At 42.6% G+C, this 14,738-nt stretch overlaps 1 protein-coding gene across 2 annotated transcripts in view; it reads left to right on the forward strand.

The window, feature by feature from the left end:
* Nucleotides 1-1,004: 1,004 nt before the first annotated feature.
* The window catches only part of LONP2 (lon peptidase 2, peroxisomal), a 44,492-nt gene continuing 30,758 nt past the window's right edge, over nucleotides 1,005-14,738 (forward strand). For both annotated transcript variants that reach the window (XR_011600985.1, XM_070952679.1), the window contains exons 1-7: nucleotides 1,005-1,263; nucleotides 3,058-3,286; nucleotides 4,874-5,005; nucleotides 7,343-7,465; nucleotides 9,328-9,491; nucleotides 10,797-10,891; nucleotides 11,351-11,609. Coding sequence is in view for 1 of the 2 variants with exons in the window: in XM_070952679.1 (XP_070808780.1) it covers nucleotides 1,025-1,263; nucleotides 3,058-3,286; nucleotides 4,874-5,005; nucleotides 7,343-7,465; nucleotides 9,328-9,491; nucleotides 10,797-10,891; nucleotides 11,351-11,609 (1,241 nt within the window). In the remaining variant the exon portion in view is untranslated. The remainder of the gene's footprint in view (nucleotides 1,264-3,057; nucleotides 3,287-4,873; nucleotides 5,006-7,342; nucleotides 7,466-9,327; nucleotides 9,492-10,796; nucleotides 10,892-11,350; nucleotides 11,610-14,738) is intronic.

Below are 14,738 nucleotides of genomic sequence, written 5' to 3' on the forward strand. Positions count from 1 at the left end.
GACATGACTAGTTCTTTGATTTTATTTACTATTGAATTTCTATACCGCCCTTCTCCCTGAGGACTCAGGGCGGTGTACAGCCAGAATTAAAAAAAAACATGCAGGACAAGTATTAAAAAACAATTAAAAGATATATAAATTTGGCCCAATTAAAACTCACTACCAATTAAAACATTTAAAACATTTAAAAACATTTAAAAATTTCTTCTTAAGCCAGCCCGGCTTGCTTGAAAAAATGGGTTTTAAGGGCACGACAGAAGGCACTGAGGTCCTGGATTCTCCTTATCTCTGGGGGGAACTGAGTTCTTGCAGTTCTAACTACTGCATTGAAGCATCCCTATTGCTGTGCAATTGATTACACAGCAAATAACGTTTTTAATATTTTTTTAAAAAACTCGCCTGATAGCCCTCATCTTAAAAGTTCATTTAGTGGCCCTTCGAAGTTACAACGGCACTGAAAAAAAGTGACTTATGATCATTTCCCACACTTATGACCATTGCTGCATCCCCATCATGGTGACATGGTTTACATTTGGATGCACGGTAGCTGGTTCGTATTTATGACGGTCGCCGTGTCCCGGGCTTCTGTGATCCCCGTTTTGCGACCATCTGGCAAGCAAAGTCAATGGGGAAGCCAGATTCACTTAACAACCCTGTCACGAATTTTTAACAAGGGATTCACTTCACCAATGTGGCAAGAAACGTCGTTAAAATGTACCCTCCACTGATACGGTTGTGGGTTTTTTTTAATTTAATGAATTGTTTAATGAGTTGTTTTAATTTAATGAATTGTTTAATGAGTTGTTTTAATTTAATGGAATTGTGTTCGCTTGGCCACGCTTAAAAAAAAAAAGAGTCGGCGCAATGCCAGCCGCGGCCAGAGGGGGCGGCCGCGGGCGTGCAGCACGCGCGGCTCGCGCCGTTTGCCCCTCGCCGCTCGCCGTAGCGCGGCCTGTACGCGGAGGCGACGAGCCTTGCTTGCGCGAGAGAGAGAGAGAGAGAGAGAGAGGCGAGCTCTCCGACCATGGCGTCGTCCTCTGGCAGCGCTATCCAAATCCCGACCCGCCTGCCGCTGCTGCTGACGCCCGAAGCCGTGCTACTGCCGGGCTCCACCATGCGCGCCAGCGTGGACTCTCCGGGGAACATGCAGCTGGTGCGGAGCCGGCTGCTGAAGGGCACGTCGCTCAAGAGCACCATCCTCGGCGTTATTCCTGACACGAAGGACCCGCTCAACGACCTCGACGCCCTCCCGCCGCTCCACAGGTCCGGCATCCAGCCTTGCCCGCCGCGGTCGCTATGGCAACAAGCGCCCCCCCAACCACCTCCAGCTTCCCTTCGGTTACCCTTCCCAACATGGCGGTCGTGACGTCAGCAAGGCCACGCCCCCTCGTTCCCCCTCAACGCCACCTGTCTTAATCCCCGAGACCTTCCCTTGCGTTGCCATGGTCACCATCCGGCCTGTTGCCAGGGAGCTACCCTCCCTCTTTTCCTCCGGCTGCCTATCACACCTAGGTTCACCGTTGCTATGGCGATTGCAGCCCCCCTCCTTCCTTTTGTTCCTTTCTGGCTAAGGATGCTCTTTGCTCCTTGGATAATTTGGGGCTATTTATTACCTTATCAAGAATTGAAACGTTGAGCTTTATTTCTGATTTAATCCATTTTCATAGCTGCCCATCTCCTCCCATCTCCTGGCAGGGATTTTGGATTATCCCTTCATTTTTTATTTTTTTTGGGGGGTCTTTGTGCATAAACAGCAACAGTCGTGTATGTGATATTTTATTTATCTATTTATTAAATTTTTATACCTTCCCGCCTTCCGTATTAAGGCGACTCCGGGCAGCTCTGGAAATTTAATAAATCAATAGGTTATGGATTTGCCTGACAATCCAATTTCGTGCTGCTTGAGGAGTGGAGCACGGTTAGGATGAGAAGTTTACTTTCTGTTTCCGATGGCGGTAACTAGCGAAGTTTATAGAAATAGGTTTTTACAAAGTGTTTGCAAGTTTTAGAAACTTTGCTTTGCGAAAGATTTAGATTTAGATGAAATGGGTGGGGGGAAACACACCGGGTATCAGTCAGAATCTTGTGTTCTGTCCTTGAAAGTGGCTTGAGAAGATTATGGGCATTTAGGTAGGTCAGGCCCTCAAGGAGGGACATAGTTTTAAGGGGAAAAAACTCCATACAACTGAAGTTGCCACTGGTGAGAAGACAAGTGAGTGGTCAGGTGAAAAAGCAGCTTTCTTTTTCCGCAAAAAAGTGGCTGCAGAAATGCAATGAACGACAGTTTGTATTGCTTTTTTAATGCTTGAATTGAGATTTATAAATGGTCAAGTGCTTCATCTTGTCAAAAAGGTTGAAAGGGTACCCTGAAAATATTCCATATTCAATCACAGACATCTCTAAGCAAAATGCCTGTCTAAAATAGGAATGTTTTCCAAAATATCTTTTAAGTATTTCCTGTGGCTAGGACTAACATTGCTAACATGGTAAATGTTAACCCCTTTATCATGGGCATGGACAATACCTTCTAAAACAGCTTTGTGGAGACAGGTAGTCCTTGACTTAACAATCATTCGTTTAGTGACTGAAGTTACAATGGCACTGAAAAAAGTGACTTATGACCGTTTTTCACACTTAAGGACCGTTGCTGCATCCCCATGGTCATGTGATCAAAATTCAGACACTTGGCCGTTAACTTATATGACGGTTGCGGTGTCCTGGGGTCATGTGATCCTCTTTTGAAACCTTCTGACAAGCCAAATCAATGGCGAAGCCAGATTCACTTTACAACCAAATTGCTAACTTTAAAACTATAGTGTTTGTTTAAAACTGTGGCAAAAAAGGTCTTGAAATGGGGGCAAAATTCACTTCGCTGTCTTGCTTAGCAACAGACATTTTGGGCTCAATTGTGGTCCTAAATTGAGGATTACCTGTAATGTTAGCCCCTTTGCTAGGGACAACATCTTCCAAAACAGCTCGGTAGATATCAAACTCCTGTTCAAGTGTATTCCTAGTGTAGCTTGGCAAATAACTTGCTTTTTTTCTTGGCCGTTTCAGGATTGGCACAGCTGCTCTGGCCATTCAGGTGGTTGGCAGCAACTGGCCGAAGCCCCATTATACGTTGCTGTTGACGGGCCTCTGCAGGTTCCAGATTTTGCAGCTGGTGAAGGAGAAACCTTATCCCGTTGCAGATGTTGAACAGTTAGACCGGCTGGAACAATTTACCAACAAGTCCGAGGAGGAGCTGGGAGAGCTGCCGGAGCAATTCTATAAATATGCAGTCCAGGTTAGGGGCCTTGAAATGGTGCTAAATATCTCAATTATCTGTTGAGGAAATTACGACAATCATTGGGTGTAAAGGAATTGTGGCAAAGTGCATGCTTTGTTGCTGATGCAATGTGTTTACTTTTCCTGTTGAAATGTTCTCATGCATTTGGGATCAGGAGGACAAGTTTGCGTAGATAAGGAGAGCACATTTTCATCCAAGTTGCAAAAAAGCGGTCAGGCCATGCAAGAGATTGGATCGAGTACAAACGTCCCAAAGGTGCTTTTTCAAAAAGACAGCTGGGCTTTCTTGTTTATCCCTTGAAGACATTTCGCTTCTCATCCAAGAAGCTTCTTCAGTTCTGACTGAAACAGAACTGAACAGGTGTCTTCTCCACCATAGCGATATTATATAACAATTGTGGCAAACCCTTTGCACTGCTTAGTCTTTTAGTGTTGAATCTACAACAGGCCACACAGTTTAGGGCAGGAGTCAGCAACCCACGGCTCTGGAGCCGCATGTGGCTCTTTCAACCCTCTGCTGTGGCTCACTTTTGCTGGTTGGCGCCACAATTTTGAGAGGAGCTTCCGGTTTTGGGGGGAGGGGGGAAGCATGGTGTGCCAGGAAGAAACTCTATGGCAAGGGGCGGGTTTTCCAGTCGGCTCCACAATTGATAGGGCTTTTGGTTAGGACAGGTAAAGGAAAAAGGATACCACACTAGGGAGGAGACTCTGTGGTGGGGATGGGGGAACCAGACTTCCGGTCGGCTCCAGAATTGAACGGGGGGCTTTCGGTTAGGACCTTTGTGACTCTTTGAAGGTTTAAGGTTGCCGACTCCTGGTTTAGGAATTGCAACTATCGTATAGTCACACCATGTGTAATTGACACTGGATTTTATTATAGATTTTAGTTGTTATATATTATTTTATACTAGAATTTTTAAGTGTGTATACATATATATATATATATATTTGTCTATGTAAGATATATATTTGTCTATTAACTACACACACACACACACACACACACACACACACACACACACACACACATATATACACACACATACATACACACACACACACTGAGTGCTTTTATTTGTTCTGGTCTCTGGTCTTAAGACTGTAATAACGAATTGAATTGAATTGAGTTCTGACAGTCAGAACTGAGCATCCAAATGCTTGCTTCTCTGACCAAGAGCGCAAAAAGTTTTATTCCTTTATTTTTCCGATAAAATTGTTTGAGGATGAGATTCCTGACCTCATTCTCAAAACAGCTGCTGCTTGCCCCCAGGAAGAAGAAGCTTCACCGATGCAAAGTGTGAATCCTGCGGATAGTTGTGTCTGAAAGGTGCTCAGGTGGCCTAGAAAAAAAAGCATCCTTCAGATTTTGAGACAGCAGAGTTCACAGACAACTTGACCCTTCTTCTGTTGGTTGGGCAAGTCGCTCCAGAACAAATGACCTTGGCACAGCTGAAATACAAGAAATGGATGGGTCCTTGTTTTATTGTTGTCCTATCCAGTAATATTGGTTTATCGTGTTGAATGATACGAATAAATATCAGTATTAAAATTTTGCTCTACATTTTCCCCCCCATCTTTGACCAAGCTGGTGGAGATGTTGGATATGTCCATCCCGGCGGTGGCAAAACTGAGGCGCTTGTTGGACAACCTACCCAGAGAAGCTCTACCAGATATTGTCACCTCGATCATCCGTACCAGCAACCAGGAGAAGCTTCAGGTATTAGACACTGCTTCCGTTCTAGCTTCACAGAGGAAGGCCATTTTAATGTTGAATGTTTAGCCCTACCAAAACAATGCCAAGCTCAAACAAACAAACAAACAAACAAACAAACAAACAAACAAGGCTTCTTGTCAATTCCCTTATAACTTAACAAATGTGTTACCCAAGCATTGGTGTAGTGATCTTTCATCCATGAAAAACATATATGACACTAAATATACCAACAGTTGATGGATCACATTGTTTTTTTTGCTGCAAGCTATGTCTCTGGTCACGATTTTCATTTTAGAAATTTCCAGTGGCATCACATGCTAAGTTCTGTACACTGATAAGAGTGCTTCCCTTCTAATAATGGTAACTTTAGCACTCACATCCTGACTGTTAACCACAACACACTGTCCCTGATGTCAGTGGTTACCCTTTGCTTGTCTAAAGAAAACCCAACTGGCATTTGTCTAGATCAGTGTTTCTCAACCATGGCAACTTCCTGCTGGCTGGGGAATTCTGGAAGTCGAAGTCCACAGTTGAGTTGCAACATGGAGAAAAAATTCTGGTCTAGAATGCCTAGCAAATGGATTCCAAGGGCCGCGTGGCCACACTTCAGTAAGGCGTCTTGGGTGGTGGGATTGGGGCTGGGGGTTGAATTCCAAGGACCTGGAAAAAGTGCTTTCCTGGCTTTTCGAACCTGGGGTCTTCCACAAGGATGGAAGCTGTTCTGCAGCACATGTCCGTGGCACCAGATTGAGGAAAAAGGGGAAGACAGGCCATATCAGACAGCTTCTCAAATTTGATTTCTTGTGCCTGCCTGAATTCCACTAGTATCCTTTCCCAAACCCTGCATTTTTACCCCCCCCCCCCAGTTCCACACTTGGAAACAAATAATTCCTCTGCTATCAGAGGCTTTCAATGTTTTTCAACATTCCTAAGGGGGGATAGTATTATTGTTTATCTGTTATTTCTCATGGTCGCCTAGCTGATATAAATAGCAAACATTTCAGTCGCATTATGAAATATTGCAAACCCAGCAGGCAGGAGAGATCTTTTCATTCAGCAAATCCCTACGACGGGATACGTCCAGTTTGCTCTTTTCTCTCTCTTGAATAGCGGTGGAACAGGAACTCAAGGTGGATTCCGATAGCTTACGATACTTTAATTTTCTCTGATCCATTTCAAATCATTGGCATCCTTCAGTCTCAAAAGACTATGTTATCGTGCTCTGGAAAGAGGTCCTAAAAAGCATCTGGTGTGACTAAAAAGGTCAATTCGAGAGTGGCAATCCCTTCCACACTGAGGGCAGATAATAATAATAATAATAATAATAATAATAATAATAATAATAATAATAATAATAATAATAATAATAATAATAATAGCAAAAACCACTGGGAACATCAGGTTGAGAAAGTTTTAGAGAATGAGAAACTCAAGATCTTGTGGGACTTTAGGATTCAGACTGACAGGCACTTGGTCCACAACACACCTGACGTAACAATAGTTGAAAAGAAAAAGGTATGGTTCATTGACATTGCAATACCTGGTGATGCACGGATTGAAGATAAGCAACAAGAAAAAATCACAAAGTACCGGGATTTGCAAATAGAAGTTGAGCGACTGTGGAAAAAGAAATCGTATGTTGTCCCGATTGTAATTGGAGCCCTTGGAGCAATACCCAAAGGGCTACCCCGCTATTTAGAAATTCTAAATTTGCCGGACTTGAACATTTTGACTCTACAAAAAACCACCTTACTCGGAACAGCTTACATCCTCCGACGATACCTTAACAGTTCCTAGGCCCTTGGTTAGGACTCGAGCTGCTGAGCTATTAACCAGCCTCAAAGGCTGTGAATCTCACTAAAGATTAAATAATAATAACAATAACAATAACAATAACAATAACAATAATAATAATAATAATAATAATAATAATAATAATTTTATTTCTATACCGCCCTTCTCCCGAAGGACTCAGGGCGGTGTACAGCCTATTTAAAACAGATACATTCTGTCCCCTGCCCAGCCCCCAGATTTCACTGGTTCCGGGACTGCCTCTTTGCCTCGACCTGCCGAACAACTGTCTCTTCAAATTGGAGAAGGCCATGCTGCGTCTTTAGCCTCCAAGCTGAACAATCAGAGGTCAAGGTTTCCCAGTCATTAATGTCCATTCCCAAGGCCTTTAGATCCCTCTTGCAAATATATATATATATATATATTTACAATTACATGGGAAGAAACCCGAGATATTAACTGTACACATATATACATACATACATACATACATACATACATACATACATACATACATACACTTAATAATTTTTTGTACTTCTTTATTAGATCCTGGATGCTGTGGGTTTAGAAGAAAGATTCAAAATGACCATACCCTTGCTCGTTAGGCAGATTGAAGGTTTGAAGCTACTGCAGAAGACCAGAAAACACAAGCAGGACGACGACAAAAGGGTATTTTTGTTCGCAATAAAATGATTTACTTCAAGGTGTACGAATAGTCCTGCGTGGGTGTAATTTATTTGGCAGAGGATAAGTATTAGCAATCAGTCCTGATTTAGCAATGGCAAAAAGCAATAAGGAGGCGAACTAAATTGGGGCTGTAACTCAGCGGTAAAATACATATTGTCCTTGGGAATTCAGTTCAGCCTTCTCATCTCCAGACAAGGCCAGGCAAGTCTGGTTGAAACAGGAGAACGGCAAGCAGGTAACAGAGACATGATTGGGCTAGATAGATAATGGTCTGACTTGATACAGGTATGTGTTTCCCACTTTCAGTATAGGATGTGGGATTTAGTATTCCCGTATTTCATGTTCTGCAGCAACCTTTTAAAGGATTGTGAGCACCTTTGATCCTAGTTATAGACCACACCTGGAATACTACATCCAGTTTTGGTCAAAGAAGGGAAAAAGTGCAGAGAAGAGCTGCACTGGCTCTCTATTGGTCTCCGGGTGCAATTCAAGGTGTTGGTCATTACCTTTAAAGCCCTATGTGGCTCAGGGCCAGGCTATCTTCGAGACCGCCTTCTACCGCATAGCTCCCAGCGATCGGTAAGATCCCACAGAGTTGGTCTCCTCCGGGTTCCGTCAGCTAAACAATGTCGGCTGGCAGGCCCGCGAGGGAGGGCCTTCTCTGTGGCTGCCCTGGCTCTTTGGAACCAATTACCTCCTGAGGTCCGGATCGCCCCCACCCTATTGGCCTTCTGGAAAGCGGTGAAGACCTGGCTCTTCCAGCAGGCCTGGGGCCGTTGATCTCATTATAATGAACTTGCGAGACCCGGCCACAAATTGGAGTGCATGTGTTTTAATGTTTTAATGTTTTTCTTTTTAACATTTTTTATGGGATTGTTCACATTGTTTTATTCTTTGTTGTAAGCCGCCCAGAGTCCCTTGGGAGTTGGGCGGCATAGAAACGCGACAAAATAAATAAATAAAAATAATTAAATAAGAGCAACTAAGATGATGAAGGGCCTGGAGACTAAAACACATGAAGAAAGGTTGCAGGAATTGGATATGGGTAGTCTAGAGAGAAGAAGGATTAAGGTTGACATGATAGCAGTATTCCAGTATTTGAGGGGCTGTCACAAAGAAAAGGGGGTCAACTTATTTTCCAAAGCACAAGAAGAAATATTGGACGGAAACTAATCAAGGAGAGAAACAACCTGGAATTAAGGAGAAATATCCTGACAGTGAGGACAGTTAAAACAGTGGAACCGTTTGCCTTCAGAAGTTGGGGGTGCTCCATCACTGGAGGTTTTAAAGAAGAGATTGGAAAACCATTTGGTATAGGATCTCATGCTTGAGGAGGGGGTTGGACAAGAAGACCTCCAAGATCCCTTCCAATTCAGTTATTCTGTTATTCTATTCTCCAAAACACTTAAGGGTAGGACAAGAAGTAATAGATTGAAACCTATCAAGGAGAGAACCAAGCTAGAACTAAGGAGAAATTTCTAATAGGGAGAACAGTTAACCAGTGGAACAGAAGTTGCCTTCAGAAGTTATGGATGCTCCATCACTGGAAGTTTTTAAGAAGAGACTGGACAGCCAGTTGTCTGAAATGATACAGGTCTCCTGCTTGGACTAGAGGACCTCCAGGTCCCTTCCAGCCAGTGGTGGGATTCAAGTAATTTAACAACCGGTTCTCTGCCCTAATGATTTCTTCCAACAACAAATTTGCCAAACTGCTCAGAAAGTTAACAACCAGTTCCCCCCAAGTGGTGTGAACTGGCTGAATCCCACCACTGCTTCCAGCTCTATTCTGATTGATTGATTGATTGATTGATTGATTGTATTCTCCTCACCTTTCAATTTCCTAGATCATAGCAATACGTCCTATGCGGCGTATCGGCCACATTCCGGGTGCTGTGGAAGATGAGGAGGAGGATGAAGATCACAATGACATCATTATTCTTGAAAAAAAAATCCGAGCCTCGCGCATGCCCGAACAAGCTCTCAAAGTTTGTATCAAGGAAGTTAAAAGGTCCAGTGAGTTTTTCATTACTTTTGTGCAGCTTCTCTTCTGTGATGGAGCATGTGTTATTGATTGATAGCCAAAGCATACATTTTTAGTAATTTAGGGGTGTTTTTTGCCTTTGGTTTTGGTCTTCACTCGGGAGATCGCCTCTCTTTATTCTGTGCATGTCGGTGTAATCCCGAATACCTAAAGGGTGGGTGGGGTATAATTCTAACAAATAAGAAATAAAACACGCATCAAAGGCCAGCTGTGCAATGAAGCCACTCCCATTAAATTTGGTAAATCTTATTTCCAAATAAACAGGTTTGGGATTATAGTCTTAGTTGCATAATGCTGCTCTCGAGATGTGGTTTTTATGTTACTGTTTCACATACACTAAATAGGATTTTGTAAGCCCAAGAACTGGATAAGAGCCATGGTGGCACAGTGCAGTACTGCAGGCTAACGCACTGCTCACTCCAGCAGTTCAATCCTGACCGGCTCAAGGTTGACTCAGCCTTCCATCCTTCCAAGGTTGGTAAAATGAAGACCCAGATTGTTGGGGGCAACAGGCTGACTCTGTAAAAACCGTTTAGAGAGGGCTATAAAAGCATTGTGAAGCGGTATATAAGTCTAAGTGCTATTGCTGTTGCTATATTGTGAATTAGAAATGTTTCTAATTTAAATACAGAAGAGATCCCTTTTCTGATATATCAAAGACCTGTGCCTATTTGGCAGCATTAAATGCCTGCCAATTGTAAGCTTTCGCAAACATTCTGAACATTAAGACAGACAAACTGAATGTTAACCTTAAGTAGAGGTAGTCCTCTACTTAACAACACTTAGTGATCATTCAAAGTTACAATGGCACTGAAAAAGTGACATGATCATTTTTCACACTGACCACCTTAGTAGCATCCCCATGATCATGTGATCAAAATTCTGATCCTTGGCAACTGGTTCATACTTATGACCGTTGCTATGTCCCAAGGTCATGTGATCCCCTTTTGCGACTTGGCAAGCAATGGAGAAACCAGTTTCACTTAACAACTGGGTAACTAACTTATCAACTGCAGTGATTCCTTTAACAACCATGGCAAGAAAGGTCGTAAAAATGGGGCAAAACTCCCTTGACAAATGTCTCACTCAACAACAGAAATGTTGGGCTCCATTGTGGTCATAAGGCGAGGACTGCCTGTGTTAGTGCAAGCTAATATAGTGTCATATTAGTGTCCTCAAGTATTCCAATAACGTTTCATTTCATTTCTTTGCAGTTTTATCTGTAAATTTTGATTTCGGTCCTTCAGTTAACAGGTTTGTCTACTTTTCTAGGTTAAAGAAGATGCCTCAATCCATGCCAGAATATGCCTTAACCCGGAATTATTTGGAACTGATGGTGGAATTACCCTGGAGCAAGAGTACCAAAGGTCAGCGGATATTTCCTTAAGATGAGAATCCCATTTTAAAAAAATAAAAAGATCATAGAAACTTTTTCTATTTAAATACAGGTAGTCCATGACTTAATGACCACAATTCAGCCCCAAATTTGCATGACGATTGTTAAGTGCATTTTGCTCCATTTTATGACCTTCCCCGCTGACTTTGCTTGTCAAAGGGTCGCAAAAGGGGATCACGTGACACCCCCCTCCCCCCCAGGACACCGCAACTGTCATAAATACACATCAGTTGCCAAGCATCCGAATTTCGATCACATGACCACAGGAGTCCTGGGAAAAAAGCGTTGTAAGTCACTTTTTTTCCCAGTGCCGTCGTAACTTTGAACAGACCCTAAATGAACTGTTGTTAAGTCAACTGTATTCTTCCGGTTACCAGAGGAAGGATTTTAGCTCAAGGGTGTAAAAAGATTTTATTGTTTGGATTAACAGATTGCCTGGATATCCGTGCAGCCAGAGTTCTTCTGGATAACGATCACTATGCCATGGAGAAACTGAAGAAGAGGGTGTTGGAATACTTGGCGGTCAGGCAACTGAAGAACAATTTAAAGGGGCCCATCCTTTGCTTCGTGGGACCCCCTGGAGTTGGGAAAACCAGCGTGGGACGATCGGTGGCCAAGACTTTGGGCCGAGAGTTCCACCGCATCGCGCTGGGTGGAGTGTGTGATCAGTCTGACATCCGAGGCCACAGGTATTTTAAGTCTTGTTGTTGTTGTTGTTGTTGTTGTTGTGATTTAGAGGCTGTGGAAAAAAACATTCATCCTATTTCCTCACATCCATCCCAGCTTTTTCCCCACTGATAAATGGCTTTCCCTTAATAAAATATCCGTGAATTCAATTCATGGTAGAGGATTTGAATCCCATAGAATAGCATCTGGCTATCTATGTTCAGCAGATCCCAAGTAGGGCAAAACTGATCCCTGGGCAGTCATGGTAACTGTAGTGACAGTAGAAAGCTATTATTTAAAGGAAGATTATAGAGAAAGTTTAAGGAGTACATGTAGTGCCAAGGATCTAGTTGTAGCAATCGTAGTTGTAGGGATGGGCCTGGGGGCTGTTTAAGTGCGGGGCATTAAAAAGACCGTTCAGCATCGCCATCGAAAAGACTCGTTACAGAAACTCTGAAGGGGATGAAATAGGCTGAGCTAGTTTTTAGTTTTGACAGCTGCCATTCGGTGTTCAACTGGGAACAGGATGTGCTGACTGGGGGAAAAGTTAAAAGTGTTGCCCAAATCATCTGGGGCACTGAAATTTATGTTCACGGCTGCAAGTTGGAACAGGGCAAACGAAAGTGTATGGCAACATATAAGGTGTTATTAGGGTGGAGGTGAAGATTTGAATTGAGTGTGTGCGTGTGTGATCCCTTGGGAAAAGAAGCGTGCTGTTTGTGCAAGGAGAGAAAGGCAACCTTGGCCAAGCGAAACAAGGCCTTCGCTCCTCTCCATGCAATCTGTTCACGTTGGGTGCAGCTCGGATTTGCACTGCTGATCATAACCTTTCTATGAAAACCTCATAGAAACATAGAAAACTGAGGGCAGAAAAAGACCTTATGGTCCCTCAAGTTTGCCCTGTGACTTTCTTTCTTTCTTTCTTTCTTTCTTTCTTTCTTTCTTTCTTTCTTTCTTTCTTTCTTTCTTTCTTTCTTTCTTTCTTTCTTTCCTTCTTTCTTTCTTTCTTTCTTCCTTCCTTCCTTCCTTCCTTCCTTCCTTCCTTCCTCTCTTCTCCCCCTTCCTCCCTCTTTCTTTCCTTCTTTCTCTTTCTTCTTTCTTTCTCCCCCTCCCTCTTTCTTTCCTTCCTTCCTTCCTTCCTTCCTTCCTTCCTTTCTTTCTTTCTTCCCCTTCCTCTTTCTTTCCTCCTTTCTCTTTCTTCTTTCTCCCCCTCCCCCTTTCTTTCTTTCCTTTTTCTTTCTTCTTCCTTCCTTCCTTCCTTCCTTCCTTCCTTCCTTTCTCTTCTCTCCCTTCCTCCTTCTTTCTTTCTTTCTTTCTTTCTTTCTTTCTTTCTTTCTTTCTTTCTTTCTTTCTTTCTTTCTTTCTTTCTTTCTCTTTCTTCTTTCTTTCTCCCCCTCCCGCCCTCTTTCTTTCCTTTCTCTTTCTCCTTCCTTCCTTCCTTTCTTTCTCTTCCTTCCTTCCTTTCTTTCTTCCCCTCCCTCTTTCTTTCCTCCTTTCTCTTTCTTCTTTCTCCCCCTCCCCCTTTCTTTCTTTCCTTTCTTTCCTTTCTTTCTTCTTTCTTCCTTTCTCTTCCTTCCTTCCTTCCTTCCTTCCTTCCTTCCTTCCTTCCTTCCTTCCTTCCTTCCCCTCCCTCTCTTTCTTTCCTTCTTTCACTTTCTTTTTTCCTTTCTTTCTTATTTTTAATTATTATTTTTATACTTTATTTAAATGTTATTTTAAATTTTTGTCGGACGATGGACATGTGTTTATCCCAAGCATGTCTAAACCCAGTTACTGATGACTGATCCGCTACCTCTGCTGAAAGTTGGTTTCTAGCTTCCTCTACACTACCTACTTCTTCTCGTGATGATCTATGAAACCACCATGTCTTAATAATGATTGTATGTCAGCCTGCTTCAGGTTAGCTTGTTGGAACACTTGCACTACTTCTATTAACAGTTCTGTGAATGAATGTTATATACTTGTTCAGGCAAATAGCATAGAGCAGTGTTTCTCAATTTTGACCACTTTTACATAGTTGGACTTCAATTCCCAGAATTCCCCAGCCAGCCATGCTGGCTGGAGAATTCTGGGAGTTGAGGTCCATCTATCTTAAAGTTGCAGTGGTTATGAAACACTGGCAGAGAGCTTCTTGGTTTCCCAATGGATGCATTTTATCAAAGTCATCTAGAATTCCTCAATAGATTCTTGAACCCAGCGCAAGAAAGTTGGAAACTGGGACAGTGGGGCTGATTGGTGCTATAGTTAACTTTTGTTACCACTTGAAACCTGCTGGAATGTATGACAAAGGGCTTCCAAGGCTTGATGTTCATGTATTTCCCAGTAAGTCAGATAACATTATAAATACAGTTACATGCGCAATTGCCATTAGCTCAGTTCCAATTTTGTCACATCCTAAGTTATGTTGATGACAGGCAGAGAGGGAAGGTGGTAACTTGGTTTACAAGTCTCTCATCTGTTGATTAGACTTCTGAAAAGCAGAAAATGTCTTGCTGTTCAAGTGGGGACCACTAGAGGATGTTCTATGCCTTTTATTGAAGTACCTAAAGACAATGAGTATTTTGAAGAGTGTAATTGTTCCAACTGTCAGAAAGTTTCTCCTTAGTTCCAGGTTGCTTCTCTCCTTGATTAGTTTCCATCCGTTGCTTCTTGTCCTGCCTTCAGGGGCTTTGGAGAATAGCTAGACTCCCTCTTCTTTGTGGAAACCCCTAAGATATTGGAAGACTGTGATCATGTTACCCCAGTCCTTCGTTTCATTAAACTAGACATACCCAGTTCCAGCAACAATTCTTCATATGTTTTAGTCTCTGGCCCTCTAATCATCTTTGTTGCTCTTCTCTGCACTCTTTCTAGAGTCTCCACATCTTTTTTATATGATGGTGAGCAAAAATATTTCAAGTGTGATCTTACCAAGGCATTATAAAGTAATAGAAATCTACATAGGGCTAAAAGTCTGTGAGGGTATGGCTAGGACAGGGTATTTGGCCAATAGAGCTAATTTAAATCTAATAAAATGATAGCTCTTTAACCACAGGTTCCCCCCCCCCCTTTCTTTGCCTTTTAATTTGTCTTCCTTTTTCACTTTGTAAAGTTTTGTATGAAGCTCTTGGGTCTGTCCACCAGCTCATCACGTGAACATAAACTGTTTCATA

The sequence above is a fragment of the Pituophis catenifer genome, unplaced genomic scaffold, assembly GCF_029215685.1.
Source record: "Pituophis catenifer annectens isolate HBS135680 unplaced genomic scaffold, rPitCat1.0.hap2 SCAF_13, whole genome shotgun sequence".
Classification (NCBI taxonomy): Eukaryota; Metazoa; Chordata; class Lepidosauria; order Squamata; family Colubridae; genus Pituophis; species Pituophis catenifer.